General features: G+C 37.7%; 3 protein-coding genes across 3 annotated transcripts; 2 read left to right on the top strand and 1 right to left on the bottom strand.

Moving 5' to 3' along the window:
• Positions 1-453: 453 nt before the first annotated feature.
• On the bottom strand, positions 454-7065 carry LOC103341667 (protein PHYTOCHROME-DEPENDENT LATE-FLOWERING-like). Its single transcript, XM_089046872.1, has 12 exons — positions 6793-7065; positions 6049-6130; positions 5903-5967; positions 5742-5804; positions 5360-5440; positions 4924-5082; positions 4747-4845; positions 3232-4391; positions 2910-3136; positions 2603-2757; positions 1955-1993; positions 454-1834 (listed from the first exon to the last, which is right to left on the bottom strand). The coding sequence occupies exons 1-12, from the start codon at positions 6913-6915 to the stop codon at positions 767-769; spliced, it is 3321 nt and encodes a 1106-aa protein (XP_088902998.1). The 5' UTR covers positions 6916-7065; the 3' UTR covers positions 454-766.
• Positions 7066-10940: 3875 nt separating this feature from the next.
• PDE345 (Aldolase superfamily protein) lies at positions 10941-13900 on the top strand. The gene is made up of 6 exons (XM_008245087.2): positions 10941-11292; positions 11876-12145; positions 12254-12363; positions 12482-12572; positions 12792-13061; positions 13396-13900. Exons 1-6 carry the CDS (start codon positions 11131-11133, stop codon positions 13672-13674), a joined length of 1182 nt encoding a protein of 393 aa, XP_008243309.1. The 5' UTR covers positions 10941-11130; the 3' UTR covers positions 13675-13900.
• A 2416-nt stretch (positions 13901-16316) lies between these two features.
• Positions 16317-17441, top strand: LOC103341668 (protein FAR1-RELATED SEQUENCE 5-like). Its single transcript, XM_089044427.1, has 2 exons — positions 16317-16613; positions 16701-17441. Exons 1-2 carry the CDS (start codon positions 16317-16319, stop codon positions 17439-17441), a joined length of 1038 nt encoding a protein of 345 aa, XP_088900553.1.
• The last annotated feature ends 3771 nt before the right edge of the window (positions 17442-21212 follow it).

Here is a 21212-nt window from a genome sequence, read left to right as displayed (position 1 = left end):
ATGTTTAAATAGTGTTTGGATTTTTTTATAAATACATGTCTAGGATTGGGTTTATTTATAAATTTGTATATTCTTTTATCCATTTGAAAGATATATGATTATAATGTTTTGATTATTTTTTTAGATTAATGCAATTCAAAACGGGTGCCCCGACAAAAAAATATTGCTGGCATGGAACATGCATCAAATTCATTTTGTGTAAGGGTTATTAGGAAACTTTACAAAGAAAGCCAACTTGTTAAAAAAAATCCTTGGCTAAAACCTTAAAACGAACAGTTAATTAATGGACAGTAAATTTTGTTTTGGCAAACAACACACTTTCATTAGGTGAGTATATTTAACGGAATAATACACAGACTTTGTGGAAAGACGATTTTGATACATTATAAAAAGTTTAAAGACGTTTGAATTGAAAATTTTAGTTGGTGGACCAAAATGATAATTTCACGATAGTTGGGGGACCATTTAGGTCATTAACCCTTTTCATTATATAAGAAAACAGTGAAGACTGGAACATGAGGCTTACTTTTCTTTTTCTTCCCATTTCTTTCTCCTAAAAGGTAAAAAGGGAAACAAAAACGACGACAAAATGGTATACCTCCTATGTTGGTGATTACATGATTGCACAAGCCCGCCCTATGTACACCGCCTTGTTCTCCCTGAATCTTACCTTCTGTGTTGACTCATGACTGAACTACTGAGCAAAAGAAAAAGACTCATGACTGAACTACCACCACACTACCCTTCCTAGCTAGAAAAACAACACTCATGGAGCTTCAGTTTTGATACTTCCCACAGACCCATGAGTCTGAGAGCTCCTCTCTGGACTTCCATGACCCACATCTCCATTCACCTGATGTGGTGCTGGCGCTGGGCTCAGTTGCTGGCTCACCTGAGACTGTTGGTCAAATTGCTGACGAAGGCTAACCTGACTCTGAGGTGAACTTAAATGCTGGAGTAATGGCTGCACCATATCTTTTTGTGGTTGCTGGATTGGCTGATGCACCTGTGGTTGTAGCTGCTGCTCCTTGCTTAATTTACTAGCCAGGTTTGGAATATTTGATACGTCCATTGGAACCCCATGACCTGCCTTTTTTTGAACTGGAGCCCCACTCATCAAGGCTTTCATCCCTTGGCCTTCTGCTGCCCTCAACTTACTTGAAAGCCCCGTTGAACGATCAGACATCAGACCGGGAAGCGGCTTGCTGTCATTTAAACCAGATGTTCCACAACCAAGATTGTTAAACTGGCCTACATTTCCAGCCCGGGGCATCCATCCTCCCAATGCCCTAGGGGAAGTGGAGGACCTCATGCCTGTGACATTACCAAATGAACCAAGACCAGCATTTCCAAGCCCCTGGGCTCTGCCAGCCTGCTCAGTCATACCACCACCTACACTTGCACCTGATCCTCCAAGTTCCAATCTGCTCTGTCTGATTTCATTTTGTTGTAGTTTTCTTTGTCGCATCTGATACACTAGATAGGCACGCCTATTCAAAAGCTCCTGGACTTGCGGCATCATGCAATTGGTTTGTGCGGCAATGGTGTGTGGTAGTTTGGATACACAACTATTTGCGAGAGCTGCCCATATGTTTTCAGAATGGAGCGATTGGCCCCCAGAGAAAATATTCTGTGATGGGAGTTGCATGGATACGGCACTGAGTCTTGAAGGTGATATCCCTGGGGTTAGAGTTGAAGAAGGTAGCTCGATTGTTCCAGTGGATGGAGTGCCAATTCTAATACTAGCACTACGCTGATTGCTCAAGCCACCATCAGCCTTGAGAGGTGTAGGCTCTACGTGATCACTAGATAGGTAGTATCCCTCACGCTTCATCTGTACAAAAGAAAGAAAGAAAGAAAGAAAAAAAAAACAGAAGAGTAAATAGCTAAGTATCACTTAATGCTGTGAGAACCAAACCTAATTCATAAAATTCCCCAACAGTTACAAACCTACCAATGTAGTGAACTCAGTAGCCAAAAGGTCTGCAGAATTCTGAAAAGCACATATACACAAAGGTCAGAACAATATTTTTAACTCAGATACACGATAATGTAAATTGAGTTCCTTTTGCTTTTCTTACTATTATAGTTCTCTGATGGAGGCTGGATATATTTATTGTTTGTTTCACAATATACAAAAGTTTGTATAAACTATTAGGCCCCTGTGATTCCCCTTTTCCTAGTTATTAACTTTTGAAATTACAAGAGTAATAGCAGAATAAACTAACAGTTGAAAGCCAGTTTGCCACATGAAAAATTTGGAATGAGGAAAGTGTGGCATTAATGTGAGCAATCCAAGGGATGAAAGCCAGTGGTAAGAATGTCGAAAAGTAGAGAACAAATAAAGACAAGGGACACCACAATTCAGAAGTTGTCCATAAAAGATATGAGAAACAGCTCAGTAGTTACTTGCAATAAAGGAATGATCAGTAAATCACTGGCTTTACAATATAAAATAGACCACAGTGTAATTTAATTTATAAGCACAAAATAGATGTGAAGGGCTTAATGAAAAAGATTTATTGCAATCCAGAATCCAAAAGGAATATCACAATCATATATCAGAAGAAGAAACTCTCAATAATCACAAATGGCAACTCACAGTGCTAGTAAAAGCTGATAGGAGAGGATAATCGATTGAAAACACCTCTTTTTCGATTCCATAAAACACGCTTGCTTCGACACTTCCCTCATTAAGCTTCTCTGATATGATCAGTCTGACCTGAGCCTTTCTATCAACGATGGGAATCCCATTTTCTAGGATGGCATAGAATTACTCAGAAAGAGCAGAAAGGTAGTAATGAGGAGTGAAAAATTACATATGATGTGTGTGCATATATGCGCACATATGTGTATATAAATACACACACAGTCTCACACATAGGATACAAAAATTAGCAGTTCCTCACCTTGAGGGATGTGAGACTGACGTAGAAAAGTCAATACCCTCCTATTCATACTGAGTCCCCAGTCCATGGAGCATTCTGTGAGAGAATTTTTATCTGTGGAAATATTATCCCAGTTCTGATTATCTTTTGAAGATAAGAGTTGGAAAGCAACCAATTTAGTAATGGGAAAAGAGGGTCTCCTTTGCACAGATGTGTCCAATTTACACTTCCTGTTATGTAGTCCATACCTGAATGCATTAAAAATATTACACATCATAACAAGCAAGACCGTAGAAATAGAAGCATTGCAGTATAATTGGCATGACTTTAACTATGATATTACCTCTCAGTTACCGCTTGAATCTTCAAAAACCTCTCAAGGACAGGTTCAACTTTAAGTTCTGATGGTTGTGAGATATTGCTCGTGCCAGCACTAGAATCAACAGCTTTTTTTCTGGAGCGTTTAGGACCAGGGTTTGTTTTTTGCTTTGCAGGAACAGATACCTCTGTGGGCAGAGAATTTATGTTTGGTGAACTTGCAGATCCACATCTTCCATGAGTCGTAACCTGACATTTCACCAAATCCTTCCTCATGTGAGTGACACTTCTGTTTTGTACATTTTTGTCAACAGGTTGACCCATGTACTTCCATGATGTATCAGCAGGTATATTGTCTCCAAATAGAGTTGATGACTGTTGATTCTGTGATTGTGCGAGATTAGAATTAACAAGCATCCTGTCCATCACAAAGTGTCCATCTTTAATATTTCTAAAATATGAACTCAGGAAATTATTTTTGTCAGGCTCTAACTTAACATTAGAAGTAGCCATTCCAGCCTGCAGCTCTGAGATTCCTTGAAACCTTCTTGTCTGGTCATTATTTGTCACCCGCAAGGGACACACTTTCTCCTGAGATCTTTCATGTGGAACTTTTCCATCCCCTATCCGCTGAGGCAACAGCTTGTTCTTCCACTGTAGATAAGGTAGAAGACTGTTTCCAGTTTGGCTTCCAGTAAGCTGTTCATAAGATGAGTCTATAGGCTCTTGCTTGGGTTTTTTAAGAAGCGGTCCTTGAACTGCTTGTGAATCACATCTAACTATCTTACCAAGAACCGATGCACTGGGTTTATTCAAATCATTATTAGAGTCATTAAGGCTGCGTTTCGGTAATGAGACAAAATTAGATGTGGTCATCACTGTTAAAGAAGACTGGTTGCAACTGTCTGCTACTTGAGATATAGGCTTCGATGTCGAAGGATTGGATACTGAGTTCTCCAGTAGAACGTTGTTTTCTTGTGGATTGACAGCAGAGGTTGATACATTGTGCTCCGAAAATGCAACTCCTCTTTCTTGATACGATAGACCGAATAGAGAGCTGCAACTCTGAGTAGCACAATTAACAGGAATGCCTGTTAAATGAGATGAGTTGCTGAAATCTAGGTCAGTGTTTAATGCGTTACACAGCTTTCGCTTTTTCCAGCTCCACATAATTCCAAGATCAACCTACCACAAAATGTTAAGAATTAGCTAACCTGCAAGTCAACTACAATCATGCATGCTCAACAAAAGATAGATATATTTCCCAATTGGAATCATAACTTTAAATTTAGATGGAGTTTATCAAATGCACAAAAAAGATCCAAAGGTTGACTAAACATGTGCTTGGGGCATGAAAAAACACACAAAATATCTAAAACTGGCACGCTACTAAAGCCTAAAAAGTCAAATACAAATTTAACTAGTACAGAAAATAAAATAAGCATTACAATAAATAAGCAGAACCCAATTTGTCAATTTGGAACTATCTTTAATCCTTATGATTTGGCAGAAGTTACACGAATTCTATCACTTCTAGTACCTTCTTGCTTAAGGGTTGTCCGGAGTGTATGCCGTGCAATGGCTGCGGATTTAGATGAAGATCAGGTTGCAGGGCCTTGAGAATGTGAGATTCAACTTTCTGAACAAGAACAAGGAATTGAATATGCGAATGAAGCAATATGCTTGAGTTGAAAGCTGAGGATTAAAGTGTACCAACCAAAAAATCATTGTAGGTCCAAGAAGCATCAGAGATCGACAAGATGTCCTTGACAACATTTTCCATGCGCATATGTAGGAGAACCTTGTGAATGGTTGGAATCTTTTTTGTAGAATTGGCAGCTCTTCCTTGGATAAAACAACTGCGATAGTCTTGAATCTGCAAGGAAAACATCTCTATCAGTTCATGTAAATTTTATAGTCCAAGTAAGAACACTCCAATCATTCAAAATTGCATAATTTTTTTTGTTGGCATTTGAATAACCTATGGAAGAGTAGTAGTAAATGTATCTTCTGATGGAAACCTTGTGGTTCCTTTAAAGAAGACAAACTTATATACCTATTGCCAATGAACAAACAAACATTGTAACAAGGATCACTAAATCAATGATAGTTAAAATACAAATATAAAACAGAGACTTATAGCTTTTCCTCACCTCACAAAGGATGGCTCCATTGACATATTTGCAGGGTAAACCATCAAACATATCTCCAGGTAACCAACCACCCTCAATCGCCTGATGCAAAAAAAAAACGCAGAAAAGAAATTATGACTGTTAAATAGACAGTTAAGAACATGAAGCCACGCAAGTGGAATTTCCCATCAACCACGGGCATCCAAAAAAGCCACTGGACATGACATAACCCTCCAAGATCTAAGTAGAACAGCAAGATAGCATGGCTTGGTATAATTTTTTCTGCTTTTTATCTTACTAGTCAAATCTGAGCAGGAAGGAGAATGACTGAGCCATATCATATGGTTCACAAAAACTGAAGTCACTGCTTCTGACATTTCAGCAAATAATGTACCATACTTACAGAAAAAAGTGTCTCTGATACTCTATCATATGGATGCAAGTGCTCTGGTATATCATTGAGAAACTGCCAAAGCATTAAGGTTTGTGTTAAGGATTACATGTGATACTATAGTTTAATAAATGCCAAGTAATTTCTGTAAGCGTCTATTAATGATTGCTAACCTCAGTAGCTTTACCCACAGAAAAGCCATTCTGAAACAACTTCAGTGAAAAGGATACCTCAAAGTCTGCACAAAAATGGACTATCAACAAAAGAAGATTTCTCAGTCAGCACATGATATGATTGCAAGATCAGAGTGGTACATTACCTTCTGAAACTGAATGCTGTCGAAAATTGACTAATACAGTTGAAGGATCAGCAACCTTAGCTCCCATTCCAGTAGAATGAACCTTCACCACAATTACATGCTAAGACTTCATGCAGACTAGTTTCTGGAATAATAAAATGATAAAAGGGTGGGGAGAGAAGAGGAGGGAGTGAACGTGGTATAGTTGAATAGCTCAACCTTTGATGAGAGCCACCGGATTCATCCTGCCTTAACATGTTAAAAATTTAAAAATGTTCAGGTCTACTAGAGCATTGTTGACTTAATAAGCACCTAGAAGACCAACCTTACCCATCATCAACCATTAGAAGATTTAATAATTTAAAAACCTTACAAGCAATTGATAATGTATTTCAGGGGCACCAAGTTATCAAACCACTTACAGACTTATCTATTGCCCTCCCAAATCCCAGAGATAGTTCCCAAACGCAAAATTAAGTGGAAAATAAGTAGACTGATTCCAAAGACGGGGGACCAAAAAACCCAAAAAAGAAGAAGACGAAAGTCCACACTTTCAGCTTCATCCATGCAGTGCAGACACAAGTATCAATTACAGAAAAACATAAACCCATTGTAAATAAAAACCTGAAATCACGAAAATCAGAAAACCCAAAATCCAACTGAGACACTCACTAAGGTAACAACGAAGAAAAATAAACCAATCAGAGAAAATGAAAGAGACTGAATAAGGGGTTGGCTGTTGAAAAAATTATATCATCCACAAACCTCGTCATCTCTATCCCGAGAGTCAGAAACCGAGTCATCTTCATCGTTGTCTTTGTCCTCCTCCGGAAGCACCTTTGGTTTGTACCTCGTACCCGTCTTTGCAACCTGGAAAGACACGCCCATGTCTGACGAGTCACTCTCACTGAGCAATTTCCTCAAACACCTTTTGGTTACAGAGCAAGAAGGTGAAATCTAGTGCATATATGTAAGTGTGAGATGAGAGAAATGGGGGCAATGTAATGTGCCCTAGAGTTGACGCGAGAACTTCCCAGTACGTTCTGGTTTTTGGAAGGTCCCAAATTATAGGTTGCCAGCTTAGCCATGAACACCAACACGTAGTAAATATACAGGTCGTAATTGATATAAGGAAACTTAGTTTTGGCCCCCGTACATTGATTAATTTACAGCTTATGATATGCTGCCGTAATCCAATTTTGTTTTTATCTTATGTTTATTGTTCGGTGGATGTGAGGCTGTTTTAATTTATTTCACTTTTGGGGCTTTTTAAGACTTTAGTGTAAAGGCAACGGCCACTTTGGCGCGTTATGGTTGCATGAATGAAATGTGTTGGTCATGTGGGATATTTGCTGGAAAATATATTTGGTCTTATCTTATTTGTATCTTAAACGTGCTCACCACCAATACACCTGAGGAATGGTGTGGTGTAGTTGGTCTCTGGATGCTAGTTGTGTGGCAATAGCTGATTGTGACACATATACCAAATTAAGAGAAAAAGGAAGTTGAGAGTTGAATTACTTAATAAACTACATGTTTGTAGACTCGTAGTATTAAGGACCACAAGAAGAACAATAATTGGATCCTTGGGAATGGATGAGATGAGAGTTAAAGAATCATTTAAACTCCAAAGAGGGAACTATTTCTCCGAGGAATAACATTTCATGTGTAGTAAGAAAAACACATACCAACGTATGATATGCAATTAAATAGGTAGTAATGTTATGGTTACGATACATGAGAAGGGAAAACAACATATAAACATAAAAACAATATAGCAAATTACGAGGCGACCAAATAGGTAGAAACATTGCCCTTGTGATATATAAAAAGAAAACACAATGTGTAAATAGGAAAACACATGGCAACATATGGTGCAACCAAATTGGTAGCAACATTACAGTCATCAAGCACGAAAGGAAAAAACAACAACGTGTAAACAAAAAACTACGTGGCAACGTATGATGCAACCAAATAAGTAGCAACATTATGGTCGCAAGACACGAAAGGGAAATACAACAACGTGTAAATCATATGGCAATGTATGATGCAACCAAATAGATAGCAACATTATGGTTACATTACATGAAAGGAAAGACTAACGTGTAAACGAAAACCACCTACCAACGTTACTGTTGCGATACATTGAAGGAAAAAATAATAAGGTGTAAAGGCGAACCACCTACCAATGTTACGGTTGCAAACATGAAAGGAAATAATAACAAGGTGTAAACGAAAACCATCTACCAACATAATGGTTGCGATACTCTAAAGGAAAAAATAACAATGTGTAAACGAAAACCACCTAACAACATTACGGTTGCGAACGTGAAAGGAAAGAATAACAACGTGTAAACGGAAGTCACCTACCAACGTTATGGTTGCGAACATGAAAGGAAAGAATAACAACGTGTAAATGGAAGTCATCTAAACGTTACGATTGCAAACATGAATGGAAAGAATAACAACGTGTAAACGAAAGCCACCTACCAACGTTACGGTTGCGAACATGAAAGGAAATAATAACAATGTGTAAACGACAACCATCTACTAAAGTTACAATTGTGATACATTAAAGAAAAAAATAACAATGTGTAAATGAAAACCACCTAACAACGTTATAGTTGCAAATATGAAAGGAAAGAATAACAACGTGTAAACGAAAGTCACCTACCAACGTTACGATTGCGAACATGAATGGAAAGAATAACAATGTGTAAACGAAAGCCACCTACCAACGTTACGGTTGCGAACATGAAAGGAAATAATAACGATGTGTAAACGAAAACCATCTACCAAAGTTACAATTGTGATACATTAAAGAAAAAATAACAATGTGTAAACGAAAACCACCTAACAACGTTACATTTGCAAAATATGAAATGAAAGAATAACAACGTGTAAACAAAAGTCACCTACCAACGTTACAATTGCGAACATGAATGGAAAGAATAACAACGTGTAAACGAAAGCCACCTACCAACGTTACGGTTGCGAACATGAAAGGAAATAATAACGATGTGTAAACGAAAACCATCTACCAAAGTTACAATTGTGATACATTAAAGAAAAAATAACAATGTGTAAACGAAAACCACCTAACAACGTTACAGTTGCAAATATGAAAGGAAAGAATAACAACGTGTAAACAAAAGTCACCTACCAATGTTACGGTCGCGAATACAAGGAAAAAAATAATAACGTGTAAACAAAAATCACTAGGCCCGACCCTGAGGCAGGGCGAGAAAGGCTACTGCCCTGGGCTCCATCTCAAGGGGGCCCCTAAAATATTTATTTATTTATTTTTTTAAAAGCTGCTTTTAAAATAGTTTTTTAATATGAGGTACAGTAGTATACTAGGTCTAGAGTATATATAAGAAGCTAACATATTTCTGAAGTTCCATCTTGCATTAATGGGTTCTCTTTGATTTTATTCAAACCAAATCTATGTTCAAGTCCACTAGCGTTAAGAAATATGGCTTCAAATTTTTTTTAAAAAATATATTAATGATGACTGATGAGTTGATGTTCTTATTATAAATGTATAGACTATTTTTTGGAAAAAAGAAAAGGACAGTGGTTGACTTTGGAAGGAGTAATTTGTGGTTGATATAATTAACATACATTGTTCTACCCGTCTTCCTTCCTTTGGTGCATTCTACTACTTAAAATGTCATATTTTTCTTCCAATCTCTTTCAATTTTTTTTCGCTGTGTTCAATCATTACTTTATATATAATTTTTTTAAACTTTTCCACAAGTAAAACAAATATTTTTAAGGCCTAATTTTTGTTACTAGTTGTAAAAGGTCTACACTCTATATACACACGTATAAATCAAAACAAATATTTTTATTTATAAGTAGTTTTGCATTTATAGGGCCTTCTTTTTTACTTTGCCCTGGGCCACCAAATCTCAAGGCCGACCCTGAAAATCATCTACCAATATAGCAAACGCGAAAGAAAAAAACAAAAACATGTAAGCAGAAAAAAAAGAAGAAAAAAAAAAAGCATGTCAACATGTTATGCAACTAAATAGGTAGCGACGTTAAGGTTAAATAACATGAAAGGAATATACAACATTTTCCAACAAGTTACCGAAAAATAGTGTTATGATATAAAAAAATATCACATCATTTTTTGTTTTTAATATTCTGAAAAATGTTAATTCATTATATTTTAGAAGAAAATTCTCCTTGGCTTTTACCGAAAAGAAAATAAATTCCCCTTGGCCATCTACAAGGGAGATGTCAAATACCAAACATCAAATTTAAATTTAATGGCTGATGTGACAATTTGATATTTACACAGTTTTACACTCCACCCGATATGCCAAATAAATAATTATTGTAACACTCAAATCATTTAAGATAAAAAAGAAAAAAAAAATATAAAAAGGAAAATAATAAATGAAAGTAACAACTAATTATCTTTAAAAATAATAAAATATTCATTTGACATCTTGCATTTGGGATGTCAAAAATAACATATCAACCTCCACCTTCATTATACATTTTGACACATCGGTTGGAGTGATGTGAGATGTTATTTCTAGCCGTTAAATGTCATGTGGCACTTTTGATACATTGGTTGGAGATGTTAAAGTTGTATTTTGCCATCCAATCGTGAATCACGAAGGAGATGGTCTTTGTTTTTTTTTTTTTTTTTTCCCCTCCTCCACCTAATCAAGCCGCATTGCAAGTTGTCAATTTTTAGGTGAGGCCCGTGATGGCCCAACCCAAAATATATCCCAAATTCATTTTCCTTGGCGTTTGCAAACTTGTAAGGGTACCACTCCCGATTTTCAACGAAGAAGGATTTGTAGTGCGTCCAAAATCATACCAACGATAATACAGTCATTCGACAGAGGGCAATCTGGTAAATCACAAATTGATTCAATAAGGACCGTTTGGTAGTGTCGCATGATCCTTGTACCATTACAACTCGTAAAGGCAGCTGCGGACTCTCCAAGAATAACGTCTTCTTATTATATCACTCTCTCTCCCGCAGCCACCAACCCAAGAGTCAGACTTTACCAAACCACCAAACACTTCCTCCGGAAAAATTAATCAGTCGACGCCTCCAAGTAAACTCTCGAAAAAGCCATGGCCTGTTCGAGCCTCGCGAAGCTTAATGCGGCGTCGTCTCAGTGGATCGGCCAGCAGTCCTTCACTCAGCGCCACGGATCGTCCACCAGCCTCTCTACTCGCCGAGTCGCCGTCCCGATCCGAGCTAAGGCCTACACCGACGAACTCATCCTCACCGCTGTGCGTCCTCTCTTACCTTATTTCCAGTTCATCACTATACATACACATAGATTTTGTTGTTGATTTCATCGCTGGTTAAAAGTTTGAATCTGATCATCAGTTTTTATTAATCTGTTATTTTTTGATGTATTGATTTGATTTTGTGTGTGGAGGATATGCATGTGTTTCAAGTTTATAAGTTTGAGATTTCACTGCTTTATCGAATTAAACTGTTTCTAACTCTCCGCTATGATTTGGTTAATTAAATTGATTAATATGGTGGTTTGATCTTCAGACTACTTGTATTTTATTTTTATTGTTTTCTCCGTCACAGCTTTAAAAGTTCTTAGCTCTAAGCCCATGTGAAAGCATACTAAAACTGCAATTTTGCGTAACATAACAACGGATATTTCTGTGGAAAAAAAAGAAAAAAGTAACTGTGTGTTTCCATAGGAGTTTATAGGTTCAAGTCATCAGTGGCAAATTGTACTTTGTTTTAGTAAGCAATATATGTATACATACAATATGTATTTATGCCTGTGGAAAGCTCAATATCTTATTTCATTTTCTTTAACTGGTTTTTGTTTCTTTTTGGATGTTATAGAAAACTATTGCATCTCCTGGTCGTGGTATACTTGCCATCGATGAATCAAATGCAACTTGTGGAAAGAGGTTAGACTCTATTGGCTTGGACAATACCGAGGTTAACCGACAGGCTTACAGGCAACTTCTGTTGACCACTCCTGGCCTAGGCGAATACATTTCAGGTGCCATTCTTTTTGAGGAAACACTTTACCAGTCAACAACAGATGGGAAGAAATTTGTGGACGTGTTGCGCGAGCAGAAAATTGTACCCGGAATCAAAGTTGATAAGGTATGGTGCCGCTAGACCATATGTGTTCTATAGCTTGAGAAATTTCTGTAAGTACTTTGGGTGAGATCCCTAACTGTCATTGATGTGTTTCTTTGGTTGCCCTTGCAGGGTTTGGTTCCCCTACCAGGATCAAACAATGAATCTTGGTGCCAAGGCTTAGATGGATTGGCTTCACGTTCTGCTGAGTACTACAAGCAAGGTGCTCGTTTTGCTAAATGGTAAGTCAATTAATATTTCTTGTGGACGACTGCTGTATAGAGTTTGTATTTTTGTCCAGTTGATCTATTCTATTTGACAGATAAATTTATGTGAGTGTCCTCTCCTTGAAATGTGTAGGCGCACAGTTGTTAGCATTCCTTGTGGTCCTTCTGCTCTGGCTGTTAAGGAAGCTGCATGGGGACTAGCACGTTATGCTGCCATTTCTCAGGTATGTTCACCATTAGACAGCTATGTTAATTGGATTTCCAATCACTGCCTACGGAGTACGAGTGTGATAATTTTTTTGCTATCCTGAAAATAAAAGTAGTATTTTGCCTTTTTGTTTAGAAAGTAGTTTAACAATGAATTTGTAGGTATTTTTAAATTCTTTACCCATTGGTCATTGGTATAAAACATACATGATTCATTGCTATGCCATTATGTGCAGGACAATGGTCTTGTGCCCATTGTAGAGCCTGAGATTCTTCTTGACGGGGACCACCCAATAGAAAGGACACTTGAAGTGGCAGAGAAGGTGTGGGCAGAAGTCTTCTGTTACTTGGCCGAAAACAATGTGGTGTTTGAAGGAATCCTTCTTAAGCCTAGCATGGTAACCCCAGGGGCTGAACACAAGGAAAAGGCTTCTCCAGAGACCATTGCCAAACATACACTCACAGTTCTTAAAAGGAGAGTTCCTCCTGCAGTACCAGGAATCATGGTAAGATTACCTATCACTTTGTAGTAATTTTAACTATACTATTCTTCTCTTATTATATAGAAGACGAATAGGCACTTCTATAAAACCTACTGAGATTTGTGGGAAAAATACTTTTAATTAGCTATATGTTCAGTCTCTAAAGAAAGCCTGTGCTCCGGTCGTTTTATAGAATACAAATATTTGTGGTCTTTTATAGTTGCGAACAATGCAACAGTGTACTACTATTTATTCACTTTCTCTTCCCCATTAAAATATATTACAAGAATGCAGTACTCATGATATTTGTTCGCCTTGATCCATGGGCTGATTGATATTTGCTCTCTTTGCTTCTCAGTTCTTGTCAGGAGGACAATCCGAAGCAGAAGCAACCCTGAACCTCAATGCAATGAACCAAAGCCCCAACCCATGGCATGTTTCCTTCTCGTATGCACGTGCTCTGCAGAACTCTGTGCTTAAGGCATGGCAAGGACATCCTGAGAACGTGGAAGCTGCACAAAGGGCACTGTTGGTCCGAGCAAAGGCGAACTCCTTGGCTCAGCTAGGAAGGTACTCTGCTGAGGATGAGGATGAGGAAGCCAAGAAAGGAATGTTCGTCAAGGGCTATACTTACTAAGCCAGCGTCTGAGGCAGTTCATTCCTTCGGGAACTTGAAAAGGATGTAATTTACAGCTCTTTGTTTTTTTTTGGTGTTAGCCATGTATGCTGAGTAAAAGCTTTTTCATTTCTTTTTCCCCACTAGAAAGACTTGAGGGCTTGAATAAGACCGGTGAGAAGGATGTGTTTTTCAAACTGTAACTTATGAAGGTGGGAGTAGTGGTAAAAGTATTCTTATTGGGTTATCTATTGTAGACGTCTTTGAATTTTGCCCCCAATTGCAATTGGGTCCGTGAACTTTTTTTTGAGGCAATTATATCCTTTTAACTTGACAAGTAGTTTCAATTGAGTCTTGCCATCTAACTATGTCAATTTGTCCGTGAAATTGAGGGGTAAAAACATCATTTCAAGTTCGAACAATCTCCTTTGCTGGATAATCCCTCGTGTGAACCTCTACTCTCTCCTCCTCCACATTCACCCCTATCCCCCTCATGCTCTCCTTCTCCTCCAACAACATCATTTCCAGCTCACCCGCTTAGATGGGATCTATTTTCTGCCACCCTCCTTCCCTCTTCTTTCACCTTAAATTTCATCTAATGCCACCTGCTTTGCCTTTCCATCATCCCCAGTAAAAAAAAAATCACACAAACCAAAACCCCCCAGCACACACCACCCTTAAAAAGAAAGAAAACTCCATTATTGGTTTTGGCTTTTAATTTCATAATGAACAACAACAACACAAACAAGCTCAGATAAAATATTTAAAAAAAAACTCAACCCCCTTTTAGCCTGAGCTCTGTTTCATGTCTGAACCACATAACCCTCAAAATCACCATCGGCGACGTGGAGAAGATCGAGAAGTTCTTTGGCTAGCCGTCAGTCTTCGTTCTTCGACAAGAAGCGCAAGCCATCCCCAGCACGAATTGAGATCTTACAAGGTGTATAGCTCTCATCAAGCTTGAAATCCATATAGAAAACAACAAGCTGATTTTGTTTTGGTTTTTTGGTGAGAAAAAATAAAACCCATTAGTCAAAATCAAATTTTGGATTTAAAAAAATATATGAGAAAATGAGGTTAAAGAACCCCAGCATAACAAACACACAGACTACACTACATTAATCAAATGGGCCTTAGCAGCCCCAGCGAATCATCAATCAACAAGTTGCCAAGCCAAACAGGACTTTCATCAAGGTACCAATATCCCGGGTCGAGGTTGTGAATCCAAGTAGCTAAACCATCTGCAACAGAATTCCTCTCTCTATAAATGTGTTGAATTTCAACCCTTCTAAACTGGTTCATGATTCTCTTGCAGAAACTTTCACACATACTTGGAGCTTCACTTTCTTCTGGAATTGAATGTTTACTAAATGAGGCTGCGCACCATCTAATCTGCAAATGAAGTTGGCCATCGTGAGGTTTACAACAAGACACAGAGTTGGTCATCGTGAAAACTCTAATATACCCCTAACAACAAGAGCACGTGCCATTCACACGGTCAAACTCGACGGATTCTATTATGGTAGGACTCAATTCGAACTACTTCTTGAGTTAAAGGATGTAATTGCTTCCAAAAAAAGTTCACTGACCCAATTGCAACTGGTGGTGAAGTTCAGGGACGTTTACAGTAGTGAAAATTCTGTAGTGCCTCAGCTGTACCGGTATAGCCAGCTATCCAATGGCTAAGTTTCCATGTTAAAAAAAGATGACTGAGATTCAATGACTTAGTAACCTGTTGAGCCCTAGTTATTAAACACGTGAGTGGCATGTGAGGAAAGAGAAAGGCAGGTTTGGAGGATGAAGAAGACGCACGCTCTTCTCTCTGGTTGCCCAAATCGAAAATCCTAAAAGCTCATCCAATCCTTAGCGCCTCCAGGAACTCTTCTTTTTGCTTGCCCAAATCCAATCCTTAGCGCCTCCAGGAACTCTTCTCTTTGCTTGCCCAACTCCAATCTTTAGCGCCTCCAAGAACTCTTCTCTCTGCTTGCCCACTGTCTCTGCTTGCCGATGAACTCTTGGCTATGCTTCGTCATGAACTCTTCTCTCTCACTTGCCCAAATCCATCCTAAGCATGTCCAACTCTTGTCTGTGCTTGGGCAAAACGCATGTGCAACAAGGTAATGCTCATTGAATTGAGGTCCTCAACTCTTCTCTCTGCTTGCCAAAAACTCATATGCAGATACCAAATTGATGGTGGGTCCAACGTCCATGATGAAATGGTCACCAAATTGGAAGTATTTAATAAATTTAGTTTCTTCTGTTGGCATTGTCTGATATAGAATTTCAATTTCGCAGGGGAATGGATTTGTATTAACAACATGGTTGTAAAGATTTTGAAGATCCTTGGCTGTTAACTACGACAATTGAGTTGGTGGCAAAAAGAAGTGTAAGGAGGAGGCTTTGAAAGTATGGAAACATCAAGTAAGATTTCAAAGAACCCTATTTTCTGGTTTAGGACTTGAATGTATTTTGGGTAATGAGTTGATGCAATTGCGTGTTTTTAGTTGCAAAACAATTTTACGTGGTGCAATTATTGACCTGAGTATGTGCAATTGCATGAGATTATTCATTTGTGTTTTTTACGAGAAAGTGTGTTAGCACATAGAGTCTAATGTAATTTCAATTTGAAATTATCTTTCTCAGGCGTGGAGGGGTCTGGTAAGATGGACAGGGGTGTAAAGACATCAAAGGGTGGTTGTAGTGATTCAGGGTATCTGGGTGGTTGTGAAAGGTCGAGTCACAGGGCACCGGCAACAAAGAGTGGGCATATGTCGATCGAACATATGGTTAGTCAAAGTAGTGATGATAATGGTGGGGACATGATTGCACCGAGAAAAGAAGATGTTATGGGGAAAGAGTTTAAAACGATAGAATTAGCGGAAGAATATTATATGAGTTATGCAAAGGGCATTGGGTTTAGCGTGAGAAAAGACAAATTGGTTCGAAATTCGGAAGGGAAAGTATATAGGAGACAGTGGTGTTGTTTTAAAGAAGGTTTGAGAAATGAGAAGTTTAATGATCGATAAGATATGATTCGATCACCGAAGGCAATTACAAGAGAGAATTGTTCTGCCCGTTTTTTGGTGGGTTATGAGAAGAAACGTGATGTTTACGTCGTTACGAATTTTGAGCCACATCACAATCATCAACTAGTTAGTCCACTTGAATCGCCATATCTCCGATTTAACCGTGTTGTTCGAAATTCTGATTTAGCACAAGCAGTGGGAATGCGAAGAACATTGTTTAGAACATGTCAAACATATAAGTATATAGTCAACCAATGTGGCGGGTATTTAAATGTTGGTTTTCAAATAAAGGATATGTACAATAAGTTGGATGCATCACGCAGGGAAATTTTGCTCGATGATGACACAGAAGCTGTACTCTCTTACTTGAAAGCGAAAGGAGCAATGGATCCAGAATTCTTTTGTAAGTTCAGTGTTGACGATGAAAATAGGCTTGGTAATTTGTTTTGGAGGGACTCCACTTCACTTTTGAATTACATTGCCTATGATGACGTCCTCATATTCAACAGCACATACCAAACAAATGTTTATGACAAGCCCCTAGTGTTGTTTGTCGGTTCGAACAACTACCGTTCTACTGTAATGTTTGGTTGCGCATTATTGCAGGACGAGATATTTGAAACTTATAAGTGGTTATTGGAAACCTTCATGGTATCCATGAAAGATAAAAAGTCAATATCAATATTGACGGATGGTGTTGAGGCGATGCATAAAGCCATTGATGATGTGTTTCCCATGTCTAACCATCGGTTGTGCTCATGACATGTGTCAAGGAATGCACAGGATAACTTGAAGGATGACGAATTGCTAAGAAATTTTCAGGCATGTATTTGGGAACCATTTGCATTGGACGAGTTTGAGAAAAAATGGGAGGTTTTGAGGGAAAGAGCGAGTACTCTGAAACAAAAAGAATGATTAGAAATGATGTATGCAAAAAGAGACTCATGAGCTAAATCATGTATGAGAGGAAAGTTTTTCGGTGGTATGTGCATCACTCAACGCGTAGAGTCCATGAACAAGTATGTGAAAGATTATTTGAGGAAATGGGTGAAGTTGTTTGAATGTATTCCAGTAATTGATAGGGCTATGTTACGTCTTAGGAATATCACAGCGAAGGATGGTTTCAACGCAAAGTACTCCACACCAGTCCTTAAAACCTCATTGACAAAACTCGAGCAACAAGCTTATCTGATTTACACGCATAGGTGCTTTGTATTGGTACGTCATGAGATCGAATCTTGTTCAACCCTCACCAATGATAATGTGATGCATAATTTTGGAGGTCGTGTATACGTATTGTCAAAATATGGTGAACCGCATAATAATTGGACTTGTGTTTACCACGGTGGGGAAAATATACGAATAGAGTATGGATGCCGGAAATATGAAAGTGAAGGGATCCCGTGTTGCCACATGTTTTACGTAATGAAGTGCGAGCACCTTACGAAAATTCCTCCAGCACTCATAATGAAGAGATGGACAAAGAGTGCCAAAACTGATACATGTAGGGAATTTATCGACAAAGGCAAAGACACTACCAACGAAGTTGTAGAAATGGTGAGGTGTGAAATTTTAAGTGCTATGTCAAACAAAGTATGTTTTTATGCATCGAAGAGTGTAGATGGTTATGCCATGTTGATGAATGAGTTTAGTAGATGGGAGGGAATTTGTGAAGGCTTAAGACAAAAGGAAGAAGAGACAAGTATGAAATTGGGTACTGCTGAGCAATGTCCTCCAAATATTGTGAGAAATTGGGTACTGCTGAGCAATGTCCTCCAAATATTGTGAAAGATTCAAATATCGTTAAGACAAAAGGCACTCAAGCAAGGCAGGGTGGAACGTGCAAGCATCGACAATGTCATTTGTGTCGCAGATATGGACATACAAAGCGTAATTGCTCTCAAAGAAACTTGCATCCAAGTAGAAATGCAAGTGTGAATATTCCATCAGGTAGTGAAAGCTATTAGTATAGTTCTGATAAAGGGTCGTCCCCGGACATTAGCTACAATTATCCTAGTCAAAAGGTTTCTCAATGCAGAGGCAACTATGTGGTTGATTTGTCTGGTTCTGATAGTTTTTCTACTGCAGACCTAACCGGTTCTACCCCTAACAGTGACGATGGTTTCTCATTCGACAATGGTGAACCTAATTCCCTATGTACTGGTTCAACCCAAAACAATTGTAGTTTTGGAACTTGGTTTACATGTAACAATTAACATTAAATGTAGATTTAGTGATGGACAAGATACTTTCATATGACTGACATATATTATTGTTTTATGTATGTATTGTTGAGAAATGTTTTAGGACTTGTAGGGCGTGCTTGGATGGAAGTTTTATGTAGGAGACGGTGATCCGAACTACAGTGCATAAGAAAGGGTAAGGGGCAATTATTTGAACATATTAGAATTGGTAAAGACCATTTATCTGAAAATACTTGGTATTACAAATTTGTTGGCCCGAAAGTATGCATTACATTCCCAAATATAGCCAATTTCGTTAACCATAATTGGTTAATCCTAATTTTTAATCATATCCTAGGGTCATAATGAAATTGTTACTTGCTTTTGTTGTTCTTTGCTATATATATTCATTAGCTTCGCATTTAAGGTCTGAACAGTTTTGCCCACAACCGGTCGCCATTTGCATTACAAACATGCAATTGCATGACGGTGATGCAATGTAAGAGTGACTGTGCGAAAACCCATAATGAGGAAAAATGGATCATATTTTTTTGTATATGCATAATTAGACCAATTTTTTGAATTATAAAGCAAAGGGCGAAATGAATTGAAATACAGAGCATGTAAATAAATAGTAAGGGGCAATAAGCAAAACATATTATATTACAAAACGACCAATTATCGAAATTACGTAGTAATAGACATTGCAATGTAGCACAAAATGACTTTCCAAAATATCCCGAATTTCGTAAAACACAATGTGATTATCCCTAATATTGAATAATAGACATAGGGTCATAATAAAGTATTTGCTTGGCTTTCTTTGTCTTTGCACTATACATTAATTAGGTTTGCGTTTTTAAGCTGTGTTTAGTTTGCACACAACCGGTCGGCATTTACATTTCACACATGCAATTGCATGACGGTTATGCAATGCAAGAGTGATTGTGTGCAAACCCCTAATAATGAAAATTGGATCATATTTTTTTTGTACATGCATAATTAGACCTATTTTTTGAACTATAAATCGAAGGGCGAAATGAATCGAAATATAGAGCATGTAAATAAATGGTAAGGGGCAATAAGCCAAACATATTATATTACAAATCGACCAATTATCAAAATTACGTACTACTAGACATTACCATGTAGCACAAATGACTTTCCAAAAGATCTCGAATTTCGTAAAATACAATGTGACTAACCCTAATTTGAATAATAGACATAGGGTTGTAATAAAGTATTTGCTCGGTTTTCATTGTCTTTGCGCTATACATTAAATAGGTTTGTGTTTTTAAGCTATGTTTAGTTTGCCTACAGCCGGTCTGCATTTGCATTGCACACATTCAATTGCATAACGGTGATGCAATGCAAGAGTGACTGTGCGCAAACCCATAATAAGGAAAAATGGATCATATTTTTTTGTACAGGCATTATTAGACCTATTTTTTGAGCTATAAATCGAAGGGCAAAATGAACTGAAATACAGAGCATGTAAATAAATGGTAAGGGGCAATAAATCAAACATATTATATTACAAATCGACCAATTATCAAAATTACGTACTAATAGACATTGCCATGTAGCACAAATAACTTTCCAAAATATCCTGAATTTCGTAAACCAAAATGTGATTAACCCCAATATTGAATAATAGACATAGGGTTATAAAAAAATTTGGAGGGGTTAGGGGTTTTAATTAGTTAATCATTAATTTCATCTATCTCATTCTTTCAAAGATTTTCTTCAATATGGTAGTATTTTTATTCAAAATTTTAAAAGATGTCTCAAGTTTGGAGAGTCCCTTTAATTTACAAAAATTAAACAAAAAAATAAAAAAAATACAAAACAAATAAACAAGTGACCCAATCTCTCGAGTTTAGTTAGCCAAGTCACGCTCTGAGTTATGGGTGGCAATGGATCGTGTTGTGGCTAAAATGCTCAACTCAAACCCGACCCATTTAATCAACGTGTTGTGTCTAGTTCGAGTCATGTTAAATAGGTTTTTAAACATGTTAGCTGGCTAATAACATGTTTAACAAATTATTAGGATTGCTATATTTGATTTCGTATCATGTGCGAATCACATTCCAAAATATCCATAATTTCGTAAACCAAAATGTGATTAACCCTAATATTGAATAATACACATAGGATCCTAATAAAATTTAGAACTTGCTTTTCTTTGTCTTTGCGCTATACATTAATTAGGTTATCGTTTTGAAGCTAGCTTTAGTTTGCACACAGCCGGTGGGCATTTGCATTGTAAACATGCAATTGCACGACGTTGATGCAATGCGAGAGTGACTGTGCGTAAACCCCTACAAAGGAAAAATGGATCAATATTTTT

Source organism: Prunus mume, linkage group LG2, assembly GCF_029339155.1.
Source record: "Prunus mume cultivar Tortuosa linkage group LG2, ASM2933915v1, whole genome shotgun sequence".
Lineage (NCBI taxonomy): Eukaryota > Viridiplantae > Streptophyta > Magnoliopsida > Rosales > Rosaceae > Prunus > Prunus mume.
Note: the sequence above shows the minus strand (reverse complement) of the source record. Positions and strands in the feature narration are given on the sequence as shown.

Bases quoted from the DNA above. Each gene is read 5' to 3' on its own strand.
- PDE345 (XM_008245087.2), top strand. From the start codon at position 11,131: ATGGCCTGTTCGAGCCTCGCGAAGCTTAATGCGGCGTCGTCTCAGTGG. The intron at 12,146-12,253 runs GTATGGTGCCGC...TTGCCCTTGCAG, and splicing joins CCGGAATCAAAGTTGATAAG to GGTTTGGTTCCCCTACCAGG. The intron at 12,573-12,791 runs GTATGTTCACCA...CATTATGTGCAG, and splicing joins GTTATGCTGCCATTTCTCAG to GACAATGGTCTTGTGCCCAT.
- LOC103341667 (XM_089046872.1), bottom strand. From the start codon at position 6,915: ATGGGCGTGTCTTTCCAGGTTGCAAAGACGGGTACGAGGTACAAACCA. The intron at 4,846-4,923 runs GTTGGTACACTT...GTTCTTGTTCAG, and splicing joins GGACCTACAATGATTTTTTG to AAAGTTGAATCTCACATTCT. The intron at 2,758-2,909 runs GTGAGGAACTGC...ATGCCATCCTAG, and splicing joins TCAGTCTCACATCCCTCAAG to AAAATGGGATTCCCATCGTT.
- LOC103341668 (XM_089044427.1), top strand. From the start codon at position 16,317: ATGGACAGGGGTGTAAAGACATCAAAGGGTGGTTGTAGTGATTCAGGG. The intron at 16,614-16,700 runs GTATATAGGAGA...CGATCACCGAAG, and splicing joins TTCGAAATTCGGAAGGGAAA to GCAATTACAAGAGAGAATTG.